The sequence below is a fragment of the Oncorhynchus kisutch genome, linkage group LG17 (assembly GCF_002021735.2).
Source record: "Oncorhynchus kisutch isolate 150728-3 linkage group LG17, Okis_V2, whole genome shotgun sequence".
In the NCBI taxonomy this organism is placed as follows: Eukaryota; Metazoa; Chordata; class Actinopteri; order Salmoniformes; family Salmonidae; genus Oncorhynchus; species Oncorhynchus kisutch.
Window position 1 is genome coordinate 87,452,466 of NC_034190.2, and position 25,801 is coordinate 87,478,266.

Consider the following 25,801-nt stretch of genomic DNA (forward strand, 5'->3'; position numbering starts at 1 on the left):
ACCCATAATGACATCACAATAACCCATAATGACATCACAATAACCCATAATGACATCACAATAGCCCATAATGACATCACAATAACCCATAATGACATCACAATAACCCATAATGACATCACAATAACCCATAATGACATCACAATAACCCATAATGACATCACAATAACCCATAATGACATCACAATAACCCATAATGACATCACAATAACCCATAATGACATCACAATAACCCATAATGACATCACAATAACCCATAATGACATCACAATAACCCATAATGACATCACAATAACCCATAATGACATCACAATAACCCATAATGACATCACAATAACCCATAATGACATCACAATAACCCATAATGACATCACAATAACCCATAATGACATCACAATAACCCATAATGACATCACAATACCCCATAATGACATCACAATAACCCATAATGACATCACAATAACCCATAATGACATCACAATACCCCATAATGACATCACAATACCCCATAATGACATCACAATACCCCATAATGACATCACAATAACCCATAATGACATCACAATAACCCATAATGACATCACAATAACCCATAATGACATCACACAATAACCCATAATACCCAAACAGTTCGAACTACTAATTTTGAAAATTACTCTCTCCAGAAATAAGTCTCTCACGGTTGCCGCCTGCTACCGACCCCCCTCAGCTCCCAGCTGTGCCCTGGACACCATTTGTGAATTGATCGCCCCCCATCTAGCTTCAGAGTTTGTTCTGTTAGGTGACCTAAACTGGGATATGCTTAACACCCCGCCAGTCCTACAATCTAAGCTAGATGCCCTCAATCTCACACAAATCATCAAGGAACCCACCAGGTACAACCCTAACTCTGTAAACAAGGGCACCCTCATAGACGTCATCCTGACCAACTGGCCCTCCAAATACACCTCCGCTGTCTTCAACCAGGATCTCAGCGATCACTGCCTCATTGCCTGTATCCGCTACGGAGCCGCAGTCAAACGACCACCCCTCATCACTGTCAAACGCTCCCTAAAACACTTCTGTGAGCAGGCCTTTCTAATCGACCTGGCCCGGGTATCCTGGAAGGACATTGACCTCATCCCGTCAGTTGAGGATGCCTGGTCATTCTTTAAAAGTAACTTCCTCACCATTTTAGATAAGCATGCTCCGTTCAAAAAATGCAGAACTAAGAACAGATACAGCCCTTGGTTCACCCCAGACCTGACTGCCCTCGACCAGCACAAAAACATCCTGTGGCGGACTGCAATAGCATCGAATAGTCCCCGTGATATGCAACTGTTCAGGGAAGTCCGGAACCAATACACGCAGTCAGTCAGGAAAGCTAAGGCCAGCTTCTTCAGGCAGAAGTTTGCATCCTGTAGCTCCAACTCCAAAAAGTTCTGGGACACTGTGAAGTCCATGGAGAACAAGAGCACCTCCTCCCAGCTGCCCACTGCACTGAGGCTAGGTAACACGGTCACCACTGATAAATCCATGATTATCGAAACTTCAATAAGCATTTCTCAACGGCTGGCCATGCCTTCCGCCTGGCTACTTCAACCTCGGCCAACAGCTCCGCCCCCCCCCGCAGCTCCTCGCCCAAGCCTCTCCAGGTTCTCCTTTACCCAAATCCAGATAGCAGATGTTCTGAAAGAGCTGCAAAACCTGGACCCGTACAAATCAGCTGGGCTTGACAATCTGGACCCTCTATTTCTGAAACTATCTGCCACCATTGTCGCAACCCCTATTACCAGCCTGTTCAACCTCTCTTTCATCTCGTCTGAGATCCCCAAGGATTGGAAAGCTGCCCCTCTTCAAAGGGGGAGACACCCTGGACCCAAACTGTTACAGACCTATATCCATCCTGCCCTGCCTATCTAAGGTCTTCGAAAGCCAAGTCAACAAACAGGTCACTGACCATCTCGAATCCCACCGTACCTTCTCCGCTGTGCAATCTGGTTTCCGAGCCGGTCATGGGTGCACCTCAGCCACACTCAAGGTACTAAACGACATCATAACCGCCATCGATAAAAGACAGTACTGTGCAGCCGTCTTCATCGACCTTGCCAAGGCTTTCGACTCTGTCAATCACCATATTCTTATCGGCAGACTCAGTAGCCTCGGTTTTTCGGATGACTGCCTTGCCTGGTTCACCAATTACTTTGCAGACAGAGTTCAGTGTGTCAAATCGGAGGGCATGCTGTCCGGTCCTCTGGCAGTCTCTATGGGGGTGCCACAGGGTTCAATTCTCGGGCCGACTCTTTTCTCTGTGTATATCAATGATGTTGCTCTTGCTGCGGGCGATTCCCTGATCCACCTCTACGCAGACGACACCATTCTATATACTTTCGGCCCGTCTTTGGACACTGTGCTATCTAACCTCCAAACAAGCTTCAATGCCATACAACACTCCTTCCGTGGCCTCCAACTGCTCTTAAACGCTAGTAAAACCAAATGCATGCTTTTCAACCGGTCGCTGCCTGCACCTGCATGCCCGACTAGCATCACCACCCTGGATGGTTCCGACCTAGAATATGTGGACGTCTATAAGTACCTAGGTGTCTGGCTAGACTGCAAACTCTCCTTCCAGACTCATATCAAACATCTCCAATCGAAAATCAAATCAAGAGTCGGCTTTCTATTCCGCAACAAAGCCTCCTTCACTCAAGCCGCCAAGCTTACCCTAGTAAAACTGACTATCCTACCGATCCTCGACTTCGGCGATGTCATCTACAAATGGCTTCCAACACTCTACTCAGCAAACTGGATGCAGTCTATCACAGTGCCATCCGTTTTGTCACTAAAGCACCTTATACTACCCACCACTGCGACTTGTATGCTCTAGTCGGCTGGCCCTCGCTACATATTCGTCGCCAGACCCACTGGCTCCAGGTCATCTACAAGTCTATGCTAGGTAAAGCTCCGCCTTATCTCAGCTCACTGGTCACGATGGCAACACCCATCCGTAGCACGCGCTCCAGCAGGTGTATCTCACTGATCATCCCTAAAGCCAACACCTCATTTGGCCGCCTTTCGTTCCAGTACTCTGCTGCCTGTGACTGGAACGAATTGCAAAAATCGCTGAAGTTGGAGACTTTCATCTCCCTCACCAACTTCAAACATCAGCTATCTGAGCAGCTAACCGATCGCTGCAGCTGTACATAGTCTATTGGTAAATAGCCCACCCTTTTCACCTACCTCATCCCCGTACTGTTTTTATTTATTTACTTTTCTGCTCTTCTGCACACCAATATCTCTACCTGTACATGACCATCTGATCTTTTATCACTCCAGTGTTAATCTGCAAAATTGTAATTATTTGCCTACCTCCTCATGCCTTTTGCACACATTGTATATAGACCCCCCCTTCGTTTTCTACTGTGTTATTGACTTGTTAATTGTTTACTCCATGTGTAACTCTTTGTTGTATGCTCACACTGCTATGCTTTATCTTGGCCAGGTCGCAGTTGCAAATGAGAACTTGTTCTCAACTAGCCTACCTGGTTAAATAAAGGTGAAATAAATAAAAAAAATAAAAAAAATAATGACATCACAATACCCCATAATGACATCACAATAACCCATAATGACATCACAATAAACCATAATGACATCACAATAACCCATAATGACATCACAATAACCCATAATGACATCACAATAACCCATAATGACATCACAATAACCCATAATGACATCACAATAACCCATAATGACATCACAATAACCCATAATGACATCACAATACCCCATAATGACATCACAATACCCCATAATGACATCACAATACCCCATAATGACATCACAATACCCCATAATGACATCACAATAACCCATAATGACATCACAGTACCCCATAATGACATCACAATAACCCATAATGACATCACAGTACCCCATAATGACATCACAATAACCCATAATGACATCACAGTAACCCATAATGACATCACAATAACCCATAATGACATCACAGTACCCCATAATGACATCACAATAACCCATAATGACATCACAGTACCCCATAATGACATCACAGTAACCCATAATGACATCACAATACCCCATAATGACATCACAATAACCCATAATGACATCACAGTACCCCATAATGACATCACAATAACCCATAATGACATCACAATAACCCATAATGACATCACAATAACCCATAATGACATCACAATAACCCATAATGACATCACAATAACCCATAATGACATCACAATAACCCATAATGACATCACAATAACCCATAATGACATCACAATAACCCATAATGACATCACAATACCCCATAATGACATCACAATACCCCATAATGACATCACAATAACCCATAATGACATCACAATAACCCATAATGACAAAACCAAAACAGGTTTTTAGAAATTATATGTATTTCAAATAAAGAACTAAAATGTCACATTTCCATAAGTATTCAGACTCTTTACTCAGTACTTTGTTGAAGCACCTTTAGCAGTGATTACAGCCTCCAGTCTTCTAGGGTCTGCAAGGATATAAAGATAAATACACAACGCAGAGGACTACAAGTCAATAGAGTCCCAACGATCACTGGAAAGTGTTTTTTTTCTCGAAAAGGGAATTAATGAGCAATGGATCAGAGACATGGGAGGAATTTGTCTTCTGAAATAGGTTACTTGTTATTTGGCCATTGGCCCAGTTTTATTGCAAGGAATTCTAATTGGTCAACCACAGGCTAGGGCTGGGTTATAAAACTAGATCCTGTCACTTTGTTCTGTGGAGAGAATAACTGGAGAGAGAATTACTGGAGTGAATCACTGAAGAGAGAATCACTGGAGAGAGAATTACTAGAGTGAATCACTGGAGAGAGAATCACTGGAGAGAGAATCACAGGAGAGAATCACTGGAGAGAGAATCACTGGAGAGAATCCCTGGAGAGAGAATCACTGAGGACAGGGGAGCATGAACATCTACCATCTACCTATGCATGATTTGTTCTCTTTGAATTAACCTATTTTCCTCCCCCTGATTTGCTTTGGGGTCTGTGTTATTAAAGAACAACATCAACTGCTAACAGGTATGATGCTACAAGCTTGGTACACCTGTATTTGGGAAATTTCTCCCATTCTTCTCTGCAGATCCTCTCAAGCTCTGTCAGGTTGGATGGGGAGCGTTGCTGCACTGAAGGACATTCAGAAACGTGTCCTGAAGCCACTCCTGCATTGTCTTGGCTGTGTGCTTAGAGTCATTGTGCTGTTGGAAGATGAACCTTCACCCCAGTCTGAGTTCCTGAGAACTCTGGAGCAGGTTTTCATCAAGAATTTCTCTGTGCTTTGCTCCATTCATCTTTCCCTTGATCCTGACGAGTCTCCCAGTCCCTGCCACTGAAAAACATCCCCACAGCATGATGCTGCCACCACCATGCTTCACCTTAGGGATGGTGCCAGGTTTCCTCCAGATGTGACGCTTGGCATTCAGGCCAAAGGGTTCAATCTTGGTTTCATCAGACCAGAGAATCTTGATTCTCATGGTCTGAGTCTTTTAGGTGCCTTATGGCAAACTCCAAGTGGGCTGTTATGTGTCTTTTACTGAGGAGTGGCTTCCATCTGGCCACTCTACCATAAAGCCCTGATTGGTGGAGTGCTGCGGAGATGGAAGGTTCCCCCATCTCCACAGAGGAACTCTGGAGCTCTGTCAGAGTGACCATCAGGTTCATGGTCACCTCCTTGACCAAGGCCCTTCTCCCCTGATTGCTCAGTTTGGCCGGGCGGCCAGCTCTAGGAAGAGTCTTGGTGGTTCCAAACTTCTCCCATTTAAGAACGACAGAGGCCACTGTGTTCTTGGGGACCTTCAATGCTGCAGAAATGTTTTGGTACCCTTCCTCAGATCTGTGCCTCGACACAATCCTGTCTCGACCACATGGATTCATTTTTGCTCTGAAATGCACTGTCAACTGTGGGTCCTTATATAGACAGGTGTGTGCCTTTCCAAATCATGTCCAATCAATTGATTTTACCACAGGTGGACTCCAATCAAGTTGTAGAAACATCTCAAGGATGATCAATGGAAACAGGATGCACCTGAGCTCAATGTCCAGTGTCATACCAGAGGGTTGAATACTTATATAAATTAGGTATTTCAGTTTTAGAATTTTAATACATTTGCAAACATTTCTAAAAACCTGTTTTCCCTTTGTCATTATGGGGTATTGTGATGTCATTATGGGGTATTGTGATGTCATTATGGGGTATTGTGATGTCATTATGGGGTATTGTGATGTCATTATGGGGTACTGTGATGTCATTAAGGGGTATTGTGATGTCATTATGGGGTATTGTGATGTCATTATGGGGTATTGTGATGTCATTATGGGGTATTGTGATGTCATTATGGGGTATTGTGATGTCATTATGGGGTATTGTGATGTCATTATGGGGTATTGTGATGTCATTATGGGGTATTGTGATGTCATTATGGGGTACTGTGATGTCATTATGGGGTACTGTGATGTCATTATGGGGTACTGTGATGTCATTATGGGGTATTGTGATGTCATTATGGGGTACTGTGATGTCATTATGGGGTACTGTGATGTCATTATGGGGTATTGTGATGTCATTATGGGGTACTGTGATGTCATTATGGGGTACTGTGATGTCATTATGGGGTATTGTGATGTCATTATGGGGTACTGTGATGTCATTGTGGGGTATTGTGATGTCATTATGGGGGTACTGTGATGTCATTATGGGGTATTGTGATGTCATTATGGGGTATTGTGATGTCATTATGGGGTATTGTGATGTCATTATGGGGTATTGTGATGTCATTATGGGGTATTGTGATGTCATTATGGGGTATTGTGATGTCATTATGGGGTATTGTGATGTCATTATGGGGTACTGTGATGTCATTAAGGGGTATTGTGATGTCATATGGGGTATTGTGATGTCATTATGGGGTATTGTGATGTCATTATGGGGTATTGTGATGTCATTATGGGGTATTGTGATGTCATTATGGGGTATTGTGATGTCATTATGGGGTATTGTGATGTCCTTATGGGGTATTGTGATGTCATTATGGGGTACTGTGATGTTCATTATGGGGTACTGTGATGTCATTATGGGGTACTGTTGATGTCATTATGGGGTACTGTGATGTCCATTATGGGGTTACTGTGATGTCATTATGGGGTATTGTGATGTCATTATGGGGTACTGTGATGTCATTATGGGGTACTGTGATGTCATTATGGGTATTGTGATGTCATTATGGGGTCTGTGATGTCATTATGGGGTATTGTGATGTCTATGGTGTATGGTTGTCATTATGGGGTATTGTGATGTCATTATGGGGTATTGTGATGTCATTATGGGGTACTGTGATGTCATTATGGGGTTACTTGTGATGTCATTTACTGGGGTACTGTGATGTCATTATGGGGTACTGTGATGTCATTATGGGGTATGTGATGTCATTATGGGGTACTGTGATGTCATTATGGGGTATTGTGATGTCATTATGGGGTACTGTGATGTCATTATGGGGGTACTGTGATGTCATTATGGGGTATTGTGATGTCATTATGGGGTACTGTGATGTCATTATGGGGTACTGTGATGTCATTATGGGGGTATTGTGATGTCATTATGGGGTACTGTGATGTCATTATGGGGTATTGTGGTGTCATTATGGGGTATTGTGATGTCATTATGGGGTACTGTGATGTCATTATGGGGTATTGTGATGTCATTATGGGGTACTGTGATGTCATTATGGGGTATTATGATGTCATTATGGGGTATTGTGATGTCATTATGGGGTATTGTGATGTCATTAAGGGGTATTGTGTGTAGATTGTTGAGGGAAATGTTTTATTGAATCCATTTTAGAATAAGGCTGTAACGTAACAAAATGTGGAAAAAGTCAAGGGGTCTGAACCATTTCTAAATGCACTGTATTTAACAATACACTCATTCAAGACTTGAATCTGGTACAGGAGTATTAAACAGAGGTGTGTGTACCTGGTACAGGTGTATTAAACAGTGGTGTGTGTACCTGGTACAGGAGTATTAAACAGTAGTGTGTGTACCTGGTACAGGTGTATTAAACAGTGGTGTGTGTACATGGTACAGGTGTATTAAACAGTGGTGTGTGTACCTGGTACAGGTGTATTAAACAGTAGTGTGTGTACATGGTACAGGTGTATTAAACAGTGGTGTGTGTACCTGGTACAGGTGTATTAAACAGTGGTGTGTGTACCTGGTACAGGTGTATTAAACATAGGTGTGTGTACCTGGTACAGGTGTATTAAACAGTGGTGTGTGTACATGGTACAGGTGTATTAAACAGTGGTGTGTGTACCTGGTACAGGTGTATTAAACAGTGGTGTGTGTACATGGTACAGGTGTATTAAACAGTGGTGTGTGTACCTGGTACAGGTGTATTAAACAGTGGTGTGTGTACCTGGTACAGGTGTATTAAACATAGGTGTGTGTACCTGGTACAAGTGTATTAAACATAGGTGTGTACCTGGTACAGGTGTATTAGGTGTGTGTACCTGGTACAGGAGTATTAGGTGTGTGTACCTGGTACAGGTGTATTAATTGTGTGTACCTGGTACATGTGTATTAGGTGTGTGTACCTGGTACAGGTGAGCACTGGATGTTAGTCTGTAGTTTAGATTCCTGTATCTCCATCTGGAGATCCTCCAGGTCTGGGTCATCTGAATAAACAACAGAACTGTCAAGTTAGATAATGGAGTATATATAAGATAATGGAGTCTATAGATACAATAATGAAGTCTATATATAAGATAATGTAGTATATATATAGGATAATGGAGTCTTTATTTAAGACAATGGAGTGTGCACACATGATAATGGAGTATCTGTAAGATAATTGGTGTCTATAGATGAGGCAATGGAGTCTATATATAACAGAATGGAGTCTATGTATAAGATAAGGAAGTCTATGGATAAGATAATGGAGTCTGCAGGTAAGATAATGTGGTATATCAATATGATAATGGAGTCTATGTGTAATGTAATGATGTTTATAGCTACGATAATGGAGTGTATAGCTAAGATAATGAGTCAATGTATAAGATAATGTAGTCTATAGATAACATAATGGTGTCTATATACAAGACAATGGAGTCTATATATAAGATAATGAAGTCAATAGATAAGGTAATGGAGTATATATATATAAGATAATGGGACTATATATACGAGAAATAAGTCGACAGATAAGATAATGGAGTCTATATATAAGATAATGAGGTCAATAGATAAGATCATGGATTCTATGGATAAGATAATGGAGTCTATATATAAGATCATGGAACTATATATACTTGAAATAAGTCGACAGACAAGATAATGGAGTATATATATATGATAATGGATTCTATAGATACGGTAATGGAGTCTATATATAAGAAAATGGAACTATAGATACGAGAAAGAAGTCGACAGATAAGATAATGGAGTCTATATATAAGATTATGAAGTCAATAGATAAGGTAATGGTCTCTATAGATAAGATAATGGAGTCTATAGATAAGATAACTGATTCTACATATAAGGTAATGTAGTCTATAGATAAGAAAAAGAACTCGATAGATAAGATAATGAAGTCAATAGATACGATTGTGGATTCTATAGATAAGGTAATGAAGTCAATAGATAAGAGAAATAAGTCGATAGATAAGATAATGGAGTCTATAGATAAGATAATGAAGTCAATAGATAAGGTAATGGTCTCTATAGATAAGATAATGAAGTCTATAGATAAGATAACGGATTCTATAGATAAGGTCATGTGGTCTATAGATAAGAGAAAGAACTCGATAGATAAGATAATGGAGTCTATAGATAAGATAATGAAGTCAATAGATAAGGTACTGGTCTATAGATAAGGTAATGAAGTCTATAGATAAGAGAACGAACTCGATAGATAAGATAATGAAGTCTATAGATAAGGTAATGAAGTCTATAGATAAGAGAAATAACTCGATAGATAAGATAATGAAGTCAATAGATAAGGTAATGGTCTATAGATAAGAGAAATAACTCGATAGATAAGATAATGAAGTCAATAGATAAGGTAATGGTCTATAGATAAGGTAATGAAGTCTATAAATAAGAGAAAGGAGAGTGTGTGCTGCTGTGCCAGGTATCTATGATTAAGTAGGGCTCTGACATGTTAGAAACAGCATCTGTTCCAGACTCACAGACAGAACATTAGCCTGTTACCCTGCCCTGACCCCGAAACCCAGTGTGTGTGTTCTTACAGTCTGTGTGTGTGTGTGTGCGTTCTTACAGTGTGTGTACGTGCGCTGTGTGTGTGTGTGTAATGGTGGTGTGTGTGTGCGTTCTTACAGTGTGTGTGCCTGCGGTGTGTGTGTGTGCGTTCTTACAGTGTGTGTACGTGCGCTGTGTGTGTGTGCGTTCTGTGTGTGTGCGTGCGCTGTGTGTGCATTCTTACAGTGTGTGTACGTGCGCTGTGTGTGTGCATTCTGTGTGTCTGCGTGCGCTGTGTGTGTGTGCGTTCTTACAGTATGTGTGTGTGCGCTGTGTGCATGGGTTCTTACAGAGTGTGTCGGTGTGGATGGGGTATAGGGCGACGGTCCTCTGGTCTAGCTCCTCCTCCTCACTGCTCTGCTCAGTCTCCGGTTGGCTGATGGGCTTATAGCTGTCACATGACCCATAGACACAGCACTGGTATGCATACGGCATCTCTACCACCCTGAGAGAGAGAGAGACAGAGAGATGGGGAGAGAGAGAGAGATGGGAAGTGAGAGAGAGAGAGATGGGAAGAGAGAGAGAGATGGGAAGAGAGAGAGAGATGGGAAGAGAGAGAGAGAGATGGGAAGAGAGAGAGAGGGGGGAAGAGAGAGAGAGGGGGGGAAGAGAGAGAGAGAGGGGGAAGAGAGAGAGATGGGGGGAAGAGAGAGCAAGAGATGGGAAGAGAGAGCGAGAGATGGGAAGAGAGAGAGAGAGATGGGAAGAGAGAGAGAGAGATGGGGAGAGAGAGCGAGAGATGGGAAGAGAGAGAGAGATGGGAATAGAGAGAGAGAGAGATGGGAAGAGAGAGAGATGGGAAGAGAGAGAGAGAGAGAGAGATGGGGAGAGAGAGAGATGGGAATAGAGAGAGGGGGGGAAGAGAGAGCGAGAGATGGGAAGAGAGAGAGAGATGGGAATAGAGAGAGAGAGAGATGGGAAGAGAGAGAAATGGGAAGAGAGAGCGAGAGATGGGAAGAGAGAGAGATGGGAATAGAGAGAGAGATGGGAATAGAGAGAGAGAGAAATGGGAAGAGAGAGAGAAATGGGAAGAGAGAGAGAGATGGGAATAGAGAGAGAGAGAGATGGGAAGAGAGAGAGAAATGGGAAGAGAGAGAGAGAGAAATGGGAAGAGAGAGAGAGATGGGAATAGAGAGAAATGGGAAGAGAGAGAGAGATGGGAATAGAGAGAGAGAGAGAGATGGGAATAGAGAGAGAGAGAGATGGGAATAGAGAGAGAGAGAGAGAGATGGGAAGAGAGAGAGAGAGGGGGGAAGAGAGAGAGAGAGATGGGAATAGAGAGAGATGGGAAGAGAGAGAGAAATGGGAAGAGAGAGATGGGAAGAGAGAGAAATGGGAAGAGAGAGAAATGGGAAGAGAGAGAAATGGGAAGAGAGAGAGAGAGATGGGAATAGAGAGAGAGAGAGATGGGAAGAGAGAGAGAAATGGGAAGAGAGAGAGAGAGATGGGAATAGAGAGAGAGAGAGATGGGAAGAGAGAGAAATGGGAAGAGAGATAGAGATGGGAATAGAGAGAGAGAGATGGGAAGAGAGAGAAATGGGGAAGAGAGATAGAGATGGGAATAGAGAGAGAGAGAGATGGGAAGAGAGAGAGAGAGAGGGGGGAAGAGGAGAGAGAGAGATGGGAATAGAGAGAGAGAGAGATGGGAATAGAGATAGAGATGGGAATAGAGAGAGAGAGAGAGAGAGAGAGATGGGAAGAGAGAGAGAGAGAGGGGGGGAAGAGAGAGAGGGAGGAAGAGAGGTTATTTTCAGTCAGAAACATCTGAGGAATTTCTTTGATCAGTAGCATGCTGGTTCTTGTTAGCGTGATGAACCTCCCTGCAGGGAGCTCACCATAGTTTAAAGGGAGGGATGGAGCGATAGAGGGAGGGATAGAGGGATAGGGGAGGGATGGAGAGAGAGAGATGGAGGGATGGAGGGAGGGATGGAGAGATAGATGGAGGGATTGAGGGAGGGATAGAGAGATAGAGGGAGGGATGGAGCGATAGAGGGAGGGATAGAGGTATTGAGGAAGGGATAGAGAGATAGAGGGAGGGATGGGGAGATAGAGGGAAGCATGGATGGATACAGGAGTTCTCCAAGGTGTTGTTGATGTTGAATATAGAGAGTGACATGTTTACATGACAGGCAGAACACCTGAGGTTCTATTGGTGGCTGGGTCAGAACACCTCAGGTTCTATTGGTGGCTGGGTCAGAACACCTCAGGTTCTATTGGTGGCTAGGTCAGAACACCTCAGGTTCTATTGGTGGCTGGGTCAGAACACCTCAGGTTCTATTGGTGGCTAGGTCAGAACACCTCAGGTTCTATTGGTGGCTGGGTCAGAACACCTCAGGTTCTATTGGTGGCTGGGTCAGAACACCTCAGGTTCTATTGGTGACTGGGTCAGAACACCTCAGGTTCTATTGGTGGCTAGGTCAGAACACCTCAGGTTCTATTGGTGGCTGGGTCAGAACACCTCAGGTTCTATTGGTGACTGGGTCAGAACACCTCAGGTTCTATTGGTGGCTGGGTCAGAACACCAGAGGTTCTGTTGGTGGCTGGGTCAGGAGAACTGAGGTTCTGTTGGAGGCTGGGTCAGGAGACCTGAGATTCTGTTGGTGGCTGGGACAGGAGATGGTTTGGAATAGTTTAAGAGTTGGACGGTGGGAGTGTTCTTCTGACGATTACTACAGGTGGTTGCTGAGACGGCTGAAACAGACGAGGTTGATAGACTAAAACCATGATGCTGGTCCTCTTACCTCAAGACTAAAACATTGATGCTGGTCCTCTTACCGCAAGACTAAAACCATGAGGCTGGTCCTCTTACCTCAAGACTAAAACCATGAGGCTGGTCCTCTTACCTCAAGACTAAAACCATGAGGCTGGTCCTCTTACCTCAAGACTAAAACGATGAGGCTGGTCATCTTACCTCAAGACTAAAACCATGAGGCTGGTCCTCTTACCTCAAGACTTAAACCATGATGCTGGTCCTCTTACCTCAAGACTAAAACATTGATGCTGGTCCTCTTACCTCAAGACTAAAACCATGAGGCTGGTCCTCTTACCTCAAGACTAAAACGATGATGCTGGTCCTCTTACCTCAAGACTAAAACCATGAGGCTGGTCCTCTTACGTCAAGGTTAAAACCACGATGCTGGTCCTCTTACGTCAAGATTAAAAACTCGAGGCTGGTCCTCTTACCTCAAGACTAAAACCATGATGCTGGTCCTCTTACCTCAAGAAGCAGACAAGGCTGATAGATTAAAACCATGAGGCTGGTCCTTTTACCTCAAGAAGCAGACGAGGTTGATAGACTAAAACCATGATGCTGGTCCTCTTACCTCAAGACTAAAACCATAAGGCTGGTCCTCTTACCTCAAGACTAAAACCATGATGCTGGTCCTCTTACCTCAAGAAGCAGACGAGGTTGATAGATTAAAACCGTGAGGCTGGTCCTCTTACCTCAAGAAGCAAACAAGGTTTAAAGACTAAAACTTCATCCTCGGGAATTGTTAAAGTCCTCACACAGCTCAGAGGTTAGGGCTTAGGGTTAAGGTCCTCTTACCTCATGCACAAACCCAAATATGTTGTGTAACCCTGCGGTTATCAACCTATCAACCCTGTAGCCTCTATGTGGTGTTCAGGCCTACAGTAGCCTCTATGTGGTGTTCAGGCCTACAGTATCCTCTATGTGGTGTTCAATACAGGCCTACAGTAGTCTATATGTGGTGTTCAGGCCTACAGTTGCCTCTATGTGGTGTTCAGGCCTACAGTAGCCTCTATGTGGTGTTCAGGCCTACAGTAGCCTCTATGTGGTGTTCAGGCCTACAGTATCCTCTATGTGGTGTTCAATACAGGCCTACAGTAGTCTATATGTGGTGTTCAGGCCTACAGTTGCCTCTATGTGGTGTTCAGGCCTACAGTAGCCTCTATGTGGTGTTCAGGCCTACAGTAGCCTCTATGTGGTGTTCAGGCCTACAGTAGCCTCTATGTGGTGTTCAATACAGGCCTACAGTAGCCTCTATGTGGTGTTCAGGCCTACAGTAGCCTCTATGTGGTGTTCAGGCCTACAGTAGCCTCTATGTGGTGTTCAGGCCTACAGTAGCCTCTATGTGGTGTTCAGGCCTACAGTAGCCTCTATGTGGTGTTCAGGCCTACAGTAGCATCTATGTGGTGTTCAGGCCTACAGTAGCCTCTATGTGGTGTTCAGGCCTACAGTTGCCTCTATGTGGTGTTCAGGCCTACAGTTGCCTCTATGTGGTGTTCAGGCCTACAGTAGCCTCTATGAGGTGTTCAGGCCTACAGTAGCCTCTATGTGGTGTTCAGGCCTACAGTAGCTTCTATGTGGTGTTCAGGCCTACAGTAGCCTCTATGTGGTGTTCAGGCCTACAGTAGCCTCTATGTGGTGTTCAGGCCTACAGTAGCCTCTATGTGGTGTTCAGGCCTACAGTAGCCTCTATGTGGTGTTCAGGCCTACAGTAGTCTCTATGAGGTGTTCAGGCCTACAGTAGCCTCTATGTGGTGTTCAGGCCTACAGTAGCATCTATGAGGTGTTCAGGCCTACAGTAGCATCTATGAGGTGTTCAGGCCTACAGTAGCATCTATGAGGTGTTCAGGCCTACAGTAGCCTCTATGAGGTTAACACCATGGGCCAAATAGGTGACTGTGAATTGCAGTGTATTGTGTTGTATGAGGTAAGACCCCACTTAACAAAATCAAATTCATTATTATTACCATACAGACAATTAGACAACGTAGACTACCCCTCTGACTATTGGCTTATTTGCATAGTCAAGCCTTTTCTCAAAATACAACACTGCCCCTTTAATTAAGACACACCCCTTTTTACCTGACTGGCTTTTCAAAGACAGGTTGAAATGTAGCTTACACGTTTTGTGGTCTTGTAGGAAGCAGTAATTCCCCATTACTGACCTACAGTTGCCTCTATGTGGTGTTCAGGCCTACAGTAGTCTATATGTGGTGTTCAGGCCTACAGTAGCCTCTATGTGGTGTTCAGGCCTACAGTTGCCTCTATGTGGTGTTCAGGCCTACAGTAGTCTCTATGTGGTGTTCAGGCCTACAGTAGCCTCTATGTGGTGTTCAGGCCTACAGTAGTCTATATGTGGTGTTCAGGCCTACAGTAGCCTCTATGTGGTGTTCAGGCCTACAGTACCCTCTATGTGGTGTTCAGGCCTACAGTAGCCTCTATGTGGTGTTCAGGCCTACAGTAGTCTATATGTGGTGTTCAGGCCTACAGTAGCCTCTATGTGGTGTTCAGGCCTACAGTAGCCTCTATGTGGTGTTCAGGCCTACAGTAGCATCTATGAGGTGTTCAGGCCTACAGTAGCCTCTATGTGGTGTTCAGGCCTACAGTAGCCTCTATGTGGTGTTCAGGCCTACAGTAGCCTCTATGTGGTGTTCAGGCCTACAGTAGCTTCTATGTGGTGTTCAGGCATACAGTAGCTTCTATGTGGTGTTCAGGCCTACAGTAGCCTCTATGTGGTGTTCAGGCCTACAGTAGCCTCTATGTGGTGTTCAGGCCTACAGTAGCCTCTATGTGGTGTTCAGGCCTACAGTAGCCTCTATGTGGTGTTCAGGCCTACAGTAGCCTCTATGTGGTGTTCAGGCCTACAGTAGTCTCTATGAGGTGTTCAGGCCTACAGTAGCCTCTATGTGGTGTTCAGGCCTACAGTAGCATCTATGAGGTGTTCAGGCCTACAGTAGCATCTATGAGGTGTTCAGGCCTACAGTAGCATCTATGAGGTGTTCAGGCCTACAGTAGCATCTATGAGGTGTTCAGGCCTACAGTAGCCTCTATGAGGTTAACACCATGGGCCAAATAGGTGACTGTGAATTGCAGTGTATTGTGTTGTATGAGGTAAGACCCCACTTAACAAAATCAAATTCATTATTATTACCATACAGACAATTAGACAACGTAGACTACCCCTCTGACTATTGGCTTATTTGCATAGTCAAGCCTTTTCTCAAAATACAACACTGCCCCTTTAATTAAGACACACCCCTTTTTACCTGACTGGCTTTTCAAAGACAGGTTGAAATGTAGCTTACACGTTTTGTGGTCTTGTAGGAAGCAGTAATTCCCCATTACTGACCTCTACTTATCTATAACCTGACAAGCTGTCTACCAGTCCACTGAGGTAGCTTCCTGTCCTGACTAGCTGTCTACCAGTCCACTGAGGTAGCTTCCTGTCCTGACTAGCTGTCTACCAGTCCACTGAGGTAGCTTCCTGTCCTGACTAGCTGTCTACCAGTCCACTGAGGTAGCTTCCTGTCCTGACTAGCTGTCTACCAGTCCACTGAGGTAGCTTCCTGTCCTGACTAGCTGTCTACCAGTCCACTGAGGTAGCTTCCTGTCCTGACTAGCTGTCTACCAGTCCACTGAGGTAGCTTCCTGTCCTGACTAGCTGTCTACCAGTCCACTGAGGTAGCTTCCTGTCCTGACTAGCTGTCTACCAGTCCACTGACTTCCATAGCGTCTGCCTTGTCGATGCCCATGTATCTCTGCCACTCCTCTGCAGACACCTGGCTCAGAGCAGGGATGGCATGGACATAGTCCTTCGTGTCCTTTCTTGGTCCTACCACCCGGGCTGGATCTAGTAACCAGGTGAAGGACAGGGGTGCTTCTCCAGCACAGCTTGATGGCGCATGCGGCAGACTGGAACAACAATGCAGGAGAACCTGTCTTCCTCTGGCTGGGAAGCTGCCCCAGCAGCTCCATTGAACGAGGGCGCCAGTCGTTAGCTCCAGCTGTTCTGCCATACTCAAACTGCACTCTCAAGTCTTCCAGCTTGCAGGTGATGTGGTGGGCTGTTGTCTCATCCAGCCTTGTCAGGTTAGCCACGATCTCCACACTATGCTCCAGAATGAACACTGCCTGGGCCTTCAGCAGGGTGTGTGTTCCCTCAGCAGCTCACAAAGGTCCTGGACATACTTGGCTGTTTCTGGTCGTAGTGAATTCGGGGAGCACATCCATGTACTCGGCCAGGAACTTCACAGCACGTATTCAGGAGCCGCACCTGGTCTGCACAGCGTACACAGGCCTCACAGGATAATGGTCATTACCCAGCATGAATGCTCAGATGACGCTGGGGAGCCTGACAGAACACCTTCTTCGACTTACAAAAGCCCACACATTGTTAAAGTCAACCCCATTGTTGTCGAGACAGGAAATGACAGCTTGGGCCGCAGTGGTAAAGTTTCCTTAATCCAAGAAAGTCAGATCTGTTACAACGGGTCGTTCACCTACTGGCTAGATTAGGATGGAGAGAGAGCACATCTTCCAGACAGATCTGTTACAACGGGTCGTTCACCCACTGGCTAGAGTAGGATGGAGAGAGAGCACATCTTACAGACAGATCTGTTACAATGGGTCGTTCACCCACTGGCTAGAGTAGGATGGAGAGAGAGCACATCTTCCAGAGCTGTCTGCACCCTGGAGCTGTCACTCACTCACTGAGCTCTGTACCCTGGAGCTGTCACTCACTCACTGAGCTCTGTACCCTGGAGCTGTCACTCACTCACTGAGCTCTGTACCCTGGAGCTGTCACTCACTCACTGAGCTCTGTACCCTGGAGCTGTCACTCACACAGGGGAGGGGCTTTGGAGAGTGGGCTACACCACTGGCTAGAGTAGCTGTCACTCACACAGGGGAGGGGCTTTGGTGGGGAGAGTGGGCTACACCACTGGCTAGAGTAGCTGTCACTCACACAGGGGAGGGGCTTTGGTGGGGAGAGTGGGCTACACCACTGGCTAGAGTAGCTGTCACTCACACAGGGGAGGGGCTTTGGTGGGGAGAGTGGGCTACACCACTGGCTAGAGTAGCTGTCATTCACACAGGGGAGGGGCTTTGGTGGGGAGAGTGGGCTACACCACTGGCTAGAGTAGCTGTCACTCACACAGGGGAGGGGCTTTGGTGGGGAGATTGGGCTACACCACTGGCTAGAGTAGCTGTCACTCACACAGGGGAGGGGCTTTGGTGGGGAGAGTGGGCTACACCACTGGCTAGAGTAGCTGTCACTCACACAGGGGAGGGGCTTTGGTGGGGAGAGTGGGCTACACCACTGGCTAGAGTAGCTGTCACTCACACAGGGGAGGGGCTTTGGTGGGGAGAGTGGGCTACACCACTGGCTAGAGTAGCTGTCACTCACACAGGGGAGGGGCTTTGGTGGGGAGAGTGGGCTACACCACTGGCTAGAGTAGCTGTCACTCACACAGGGGAGGGGCTTTGGTGGGGAGAGTGGGCTACACCACTGGCTAGAGTAGCTGTCACTCACACAGGGGAGGGGCTTTGGTGGGGAGAGTGGGCTACACCACTGGCTAGAGTAGCTGTCACTCACACAGGGGAGGGGCTTTGGTGGGGAGAGTGGGCTACACCACTGGCTAGAGTAGCTGTCACTCACACAGGGGAGGGGCTTTGGTGGGGAGAGTGGGCTACACCACTGGCTAGAGTAGCTGTCATTCACACAGGGGAGGGGCTTTGGTGGGGAGAGTGGGCTACACCACTGGCTAGAGTAGCTGTCACTCACACAGGGGAGGGGCTTTGGTGGGGAGATTGGGCTACACCACTGGCTAGAGTAGCTGTCACTCACACAGGGGAGGGGCTTTGGTGGGGAGAGTGGGCTACACCACTGGCTAGAGTAGCTGTCACTCACACAGGGGAGGGGCTTTGGTGGGGAGAGTGGGCTACACCACTGGCTAGAGTAGCTGTCACTCACACAGGGGAGGGGCTTTGGTGGGGAGAGTGGGCTACACCACTGGCTAGAGTAGCTGTCACTCACACAGGGGAGGGGCTTTGGTGGGGAGAGTGGGCTACACCACTGGCTAGATTAGCTGTCACTCACACAGGGGAGGGGCTTTGGTGGGGAGAGTGGGCTACACCACTGGCTAGAGTAGCTGTCACTCACACAGGGGAGGGGCTTTGGTGGGGAGAGTGGGCTACACCACTGGCTAGAGTAGCTGTCACTCACACAGGGGAGGGGCTTTGGTGGGGAGAGTGGGCTACACCATTGGCTAGAGTAGCTGTCACTCACACAGGGGAGGGGCTTTGGTGGGGAGAGTGGGCTACACCACTGGCTAGAGTAGCTGTCACTCACACAGGGGAGGGGCTTTGGTGGGGAGAGTGGGCTACACCACTGGCTAGAGTAGCTGTCACTCACACAGGGGAGGGGCTTTGGTGGGGAGAGTGGGCTACACCACTGGCTAGAGTAGCTGTCACTCACACAGGGGAGGGGCTTTGGTGGGGAGAGTGGGCTACACCACTGGCTAGAGTAGCTGTCACTCACACAGGGGAGGGGCTTTGGTGGGGAGAGTGGGCTACACCACTGGCTACACTTTTCGGTGATTCAAAAACATAAATGAAAACAGAGGAAAAACGCAACTTCAACAACAAGTACATTTTATTTAACTTTGCTATCAGTTGGCAGTTTATTTTTAGCTTTAAAATCCTATGCGTTCTGTTGCGGATTTCCGTCAGAATTATGCGTGCGCGGATTCCTTGTGGGTCTGTGTGGGAAGTGTTCAGGGCTGAAGGGTTAGGGTTGAGTGTCAGAGGTCAGGGGTTAGAGTTAGGGTCATCATACCTTATCCATGAGAAGAGTTAGGGGTCAGAGGTTTGGGGTCAGGGGTCATACCTCATGCGGGTGAAGAGTTCAGGGCTGAAGTCTTCATAGAGCTCCATGTTTCCTTTCAGCTTCAGATGGGTCAGTCCCCCCAGACCACCCACAGGAAGTGATGTAAGACTGTTCTCACTCAGGTCCCTGTACAAGGAGGGGGAATTCAGTCATGTTTAAAATTATTATGAAAACACTTACTGTGAAATCCACAAACATGTTCTGTGCTCCTTGCGTGTTTGTAAGTGTCATGTGTCATGACGTTGGCCTGATGGGGAGGTTTTATGACCCCCATAAATACATTTCCCCTTTTTCCTCTCTCTACTCTACCAATGTGACTGTTGAAAATCCATTTGTTTACATAGAGAGTCTGGTGACATCAGAAGATGGGAAACGGAACCATATTTCGGTAATAGAACCAGTTGAATATATGCGTTGGTACTGAATGAATATGATGTCAGTTCAGTTGGAGTCTGAGACATGATTACTGATGATAGGACGACATAAACTGTATCTTGGAAAGTCGACACATTCTAGTTATCAGATTCACATGGAATTGTTATGCAATTTAAATGTTTAAATATGAAACTATTTGTGAAAAGATTAAATGTAATTTTTAGCTCCTAAATGAGAGAATAGGGTTTTCATGAGTGAACTAAGCTCAACTCAGTGGCCCCGCCCATGTGAACAGACATTGGTTATAAACTATGAAAGACGGCCCTCTCTCCCAATCCTATATAAGCCTCTTGACGAAAATGTAACTTTCTGTTCCGAGGACGTGAGGATTTACCATCCCCACATTGAAAGGACAAAGACCACCTACAGAACTAAGCCAACCTCAGCAAGAACCTGACGAAATTAGCACCAAATATCAATGTGAAGGTGACGACCTACATGCTAGAAGGATGAATTTCGACTATTCCAGCCAGAATAAAGTCAGGTTTGTCAACTTGGTAAGAACTCTGAACTCTTATTCAAAAAGAAGCCCTTGCGTTAGCACAGCAACTGTAGACGTGGGCTAGGAGAGGACGGACAGAGTAACTGTTCTACCACCTCAACGACGGTACTATCAAGTATCCATTCTACCACCAGACATTCTTCAAAGGACAACCCGGCCTCCCATCTACGAGCAACTGATCGAAGCGCAGGTCAGAGTAAATATTCATTGCATTTTCCTTTTTCAAATTAGCGGTAATTTAGAATGCATAAGATTCTGTATTTACGATAGCATAGCTGCCTACGGCCCGATAGAGACACAAAACCTTTTTGCTCCTCAGTCTTCCCGCTCTTTCACTCAAACCCAACCCCCTTTCCTTGTGTAACCAGCTGTTAAATCTGTTCCGTCCGCTAAGGATGTTTTCCTTTATGACATAATGTATGATCCATTCTGTGTAAATGTAATTCTGTGTGATTATTTAGTTATTTTGTAAATAAATAATTAAACCAAATCTTGTATTGCAGATTCAACTTGTTAGCCAGGGTTCGTGAAGATGAGACTCAACTTTCAGATGAGACTAAATTGATGTAAAATATTACTAGGTCTTTAAGAGTTTATTTGGAAGATAACAGCTCTATAAACACACTTTCATGATGCCCCGACTTTCTAGTTCATTATTTACCTGATTAGCTTAATCAGGTGATATTAATTACAGAGAAATGATAGAATAGCATGTCATATCACTTAATCCAGCATAGCCAAAGACACGACACATTTGTTCTCTGCTAATACAGTGGCTTTGGATCTAAAGAAAGGGCTTTCCTTCTAGAGAAAGGGCTTTCCTTCTAGAGAAAGGGCTTTCCTTCTAGAGAAAGGGCTTTCCTTCTAGAGAAAGGGCTTTCTTTCTAGAGAAAGTGGTTTCCTTCTAGAGAAAGGGGTTTTCATGTGATTACATCTAGCTCTGTGTAGTCCGAGCCAACACAAATAACTGATGATAACCTTTTTCGGCAAGACAGATCTTCCAAAGGTGGTGGAGTGTCAATCTTTACCAAGGAATACCTTCAGTGCTCGGTTGTCTCCCCCAAACAATTTGATTAGCTTGTTTTAAGCATTAAGCTTTCAAAAGCTCTTTGTTGACTGTTGCTGTGTGCTATCGTCCTTCATCAGCACCGGCCTGTAGCCTACCTGTCCTAAGCTCTCTCCTGTCCCCTTACACTAAGTCTGAATTTGTCCTGCTAGGTGACCTAAACTGGGACATGCTTAAACCACCTGACCAAGTCCTAAAGCAATGGGACTCCCTAAATCTTTCTCAGATTATTACCAATCCCACAAGGTATGACTCCAAACACCCAGAAAAGGCTTATCTCATTGAGGTTATCCACACAAATAATCCTGATAGGTATCAGTCTAGTGTTTTCTGTAATGACCTTAGTCATCACTGTTTTACAGCCTGTGTTTGTAATGGCTGCTCAGTGAAACGAGCTGTCCTGATTTGTCAGACGCTAAAAAACTTTAATGAGCAAGCCTTCCTTCATGACCTGGCCTCTGTAAAATGGTATAGAATCAGCTTGATTCCCTCTGACGAAGACACTTGGACCTTCTTTTTTGATATTTTCAGTGGTATTGTTAACAAACACGCCCCCATAAAGAAAATGAGCATTAAAAACAGGTTTAGTCCCTGGTTCGACTGTGATCTTGCAGAGTTACTCCACCTCAAGAATTGCATTTGGCGAAAGGCTCGGCACATGCATACTCAGGCTGACTGGCTCTCGTTCAGGCAAATTAGAAAAGTGCACTCAGGCTATCCGGAAGGCCAAAGGTAGTTACTTTAAGGAGCAGTTCTCTCTCTGTGGGTCGAACCCCAAGAAGTTCTGGGAAACGGTTAAAGACATGGAGAATAAACCCTCCTCCTCACAGCTGCCCATGTCCCTTAATGTTGATGATGTGGTTGTTACTGACAAGAAGAACATGGCTGAGCTCTTTAATCTGGATTCCTATTTGACTCAGCCATGCCTCCTTGCCCGTCCAACATTTCCTCATCTCCCACCCCTTCTAATGTGACTATCCCCGATGCTTCTCCCTCTTTTACCCACTGCCCCGCTACAAAGTTTCTCCTTGCAGGCGGTCACTGAGTCTGAGGTGCTCGAGGAGCTCCTGAAACTTGACCTCAAAACAACATCTGGGTCAGATGGGTTAGACCCTTTCTTCTTTAAGTTGCTGCCCCTATCATCACCAAGCCTATCTCTGACCTTTTAACCTCTCTCCTTTAAGGTTGCTGCCCCTATCATCACCAAGCCTATCTCTGACCTTTTAACCTCTCTCCTTTAAGGTTGCTGCCCCTATCATCACCAAGCCTATCTCTGACCTTTTAACCTCTCTCCTTTAAGGTTGCTGCCCCTATCACTGCCAAGCCCATCTCTGACCTTTTCAACATGTCTCTCCTCTCTGGGGAGGTTCCCATTGGTTGGAAGGCAGCCACAGTGCATCCTTTATTTAAAGGGGGAGATCAAGGTGATGCTAACTGTTAAAGGGTCATTTCTATTTTGCCCTGTTTATCAAGAGTGTTAACATACTGGTTTTCTTGATGTTTACTTACTTACTTACTTACTTACTTACTTACTTACTTACTTACTTACTTACTGTCTGTCTGTCTGTCTGTCTGTCTGTCTGTCTGTCTGTCTGTCTGTCTGTCTGTCTGTCTGTCTGTCTGTCTGTCTGTCTGTCTGTCTGTCTGTCTGTCTGTCTGTCTGTCTGTCTGTCTGTCTGTCTGTCTGTCTGTCTGTCTGTCTGTCTGTCTGTCTGTCTGTCTGTCTGTCTGTCTGTCTGTCTGTCTGTCTGTCTGTCTGTCTGTCTGTCTGTCTGTCTGTCTGTCTGTCTGTCTGTCTGTCTGTCTGTCTGTCTGTCTGTCTGTCTGTCTGTCTGTCTGTCTGTCTGTCTGTCTGTCTGTCTGTCTGTCTGTCTGTCTGTCTGTCTGTCTGTCTGTCTGTCTGTCTGTCTGTCTGTCTGTCTGTCTGTCTGTCTGTCTGTCTGTCTGTCTGTCTGTCTGTCTGTCTGTCTGTCTGTCTGTCTGTCTGTCTGTCTGTCTGTCTGTCTGTCTGTCTGTCTGTCTGTCTGTCTGTCTGTCTGTCTGTCTGTCTGTCTGTCTGTCTGTCTGTCTGTCTGTCTTTTTGTCTGCTAGTATCAGTGCCTGCCTGCTAGTCTCTCAGTTTCTAGAGTCTGTGTCAGTGTTGGCCTAAAGATTTGCTTTAATTAAGGTGAACCAAAGTTACCCTGACTTGCTTGGTGATGTGGAATATATGTGTGTATGTATACTTACAGCTTGGTCAGAGAATGGAACGAAATGAAGGCATCAGGGTGAATCCACTCAATACTGTTGAAGCTGAGATCTCTGGGGGGAGAGAGAGAGAATTAGTTACTGTCATTATTCTGTTAGAGTAAAATTATTCACAGAGAGTAACAGTTTGTGTGTAGGGGAAATAGTATATTGACAGAGAGTAAAGAGTATTCACAGAGAGTAAAGAGTATTCACAGAGAGTAACAGTTTGTGTGTAGGAGAAAGAGTTTATTGACACAGAGTAAAGAGTTTTCACAGAGAGTAAAGAGTATACTGACAGGGAGTAAAGAGTATACTCACAGAGAGTAAAGAGTATACTCACAGAGAGTAAAGAGTATTCGGATAGAGTTGACAGTATACTCACAGAGAGTAAACAGTATAATCACAGAGAGTAAACAGTATACTCACAGAGAGTAAACAGTATACTCACAGAGAGTAAACAGTATTCACAGAGAGTAAAGAGTATTCACAGAGAGTAAACAGTATACTCACAGAGAGTAAAGAGTATTCACAGAGAGTAAACAGTATTCACAGAGAGTAACGAGTATTCACAGAGAGTAAACAGTATACTCACAGAGAGTAAAGAGTATTCACAGAGAGTAAACAGTATTCACAGAGAGTAAAGAGTATTCACAGAGAGTAAACAGTATACTCACAGAGAGTAAAGAGTATTCACAGAGAGTAAACAGTATTCACAGAGAGTAAACAGTATACTCACAGAGAGTAAAGAGTATTCACAGAGAGTAAAGAGTATTCACAGAGAGTAAACAGTATACACACAGAGAGTAAAGAGTATTCACAGAGAGTAAAGAGTATTCACAGAGAGTAAACAGTATTCACAGAGAGTAAAGAGTATTCACAGAGAGTAAACAGTATTCACAGAGAGTAAAGAGTATTCACAGAGAGTAAACAGTATTCACAGAGAGTAAAGAGTATTCACAGAGAGTAAACAGTATACTCACAGAGACTGTAGAGAGCTGAGCTGCTGGAAGGTATTCCTCTCAATCCTCCTAATGTGGTTATACTGCAGGCCTCTACACACACACACATCCACCCTGTTACTACAAAACAAGCAGTGAAACTGCAATACTAAAGTATAGACTCCTACTATTTCAGTCATACCATTATCAGAACGTTGTTCTAACATTCCGTTATTGGAACGTTGTTCTAACATTCCGTTATTGGAACGTTGTTCTAACATTCTGTTATTGGAGCGTTGTTCTAACATTCTGTTATTGGAACGTTGTTCTAACATTCTGTTATTGGAACGTTGTTCTAACATTCTGTTATTGGAGCGTTGTTCTAACATTCTGTTATTGGAACGTTGTTCTAACATTCTGTTATTGGAAGGTGGTTCTAACATTCTGTTATTGGAACGTTGTTCTAAGCTTCAACCATTACACCATGTTGACTCACATTTCCTGCAGGGCAGAGCAGTGATAGAAGCTGGGAAGATCCGCTATCTGATTATGAGACAGCTCGCTGTGAACACACAGGCAAAAATATCATTATAGTGTAATCTGGGGTTTCAGATCCGTGTCAGATTTAAGCAATTCTGTGGGTTTGGGATTTTATCAATTGGGGCATTTAGGGGGTACGG

The 25,801-nt window shown here is 45.0% G+C and overlaps 1 protein-coding gene across 1 annotated transcript in view; it reads right to left on the bottom strand.

The window, feature by feature from the left end:
- Positions 1-25,801, bottom strand: part of lgr6 (leucine-rich repeat containing G protein-coupled receptor 6) — a 115,684-nt gene that overhangs the window by 2,140 nt on the left and 87,743 nt on the right. The window contains exons 14-19 of the mRNA XM_031793365.1: positions 25,618-25,683; positions 25,164-25,235; positions 24,184-24,255; positions 19,952-20,077; positions 10,607-10,761; positions 8,654-8,734 (exon numbers count right to left, since the gene is read on the bottom strand). Coding sequence (XP_031649225.1) covers positions 8,654-8,734; positions 10,607-10,761; positions 19,952-20,077; positions 24,184-24,255; positions 25,164-25,235; positions 25,618-25,683 — 572 coding nt within the window. The remainder of the gene's footprint in view (positions 1-8,653; positions 8,735-10,606; positions 10,762-19,951; positions 20,078-24,183; positions 24,256-25,163; positions 25,236-25,617; positions 25,684-25,801) is intronic.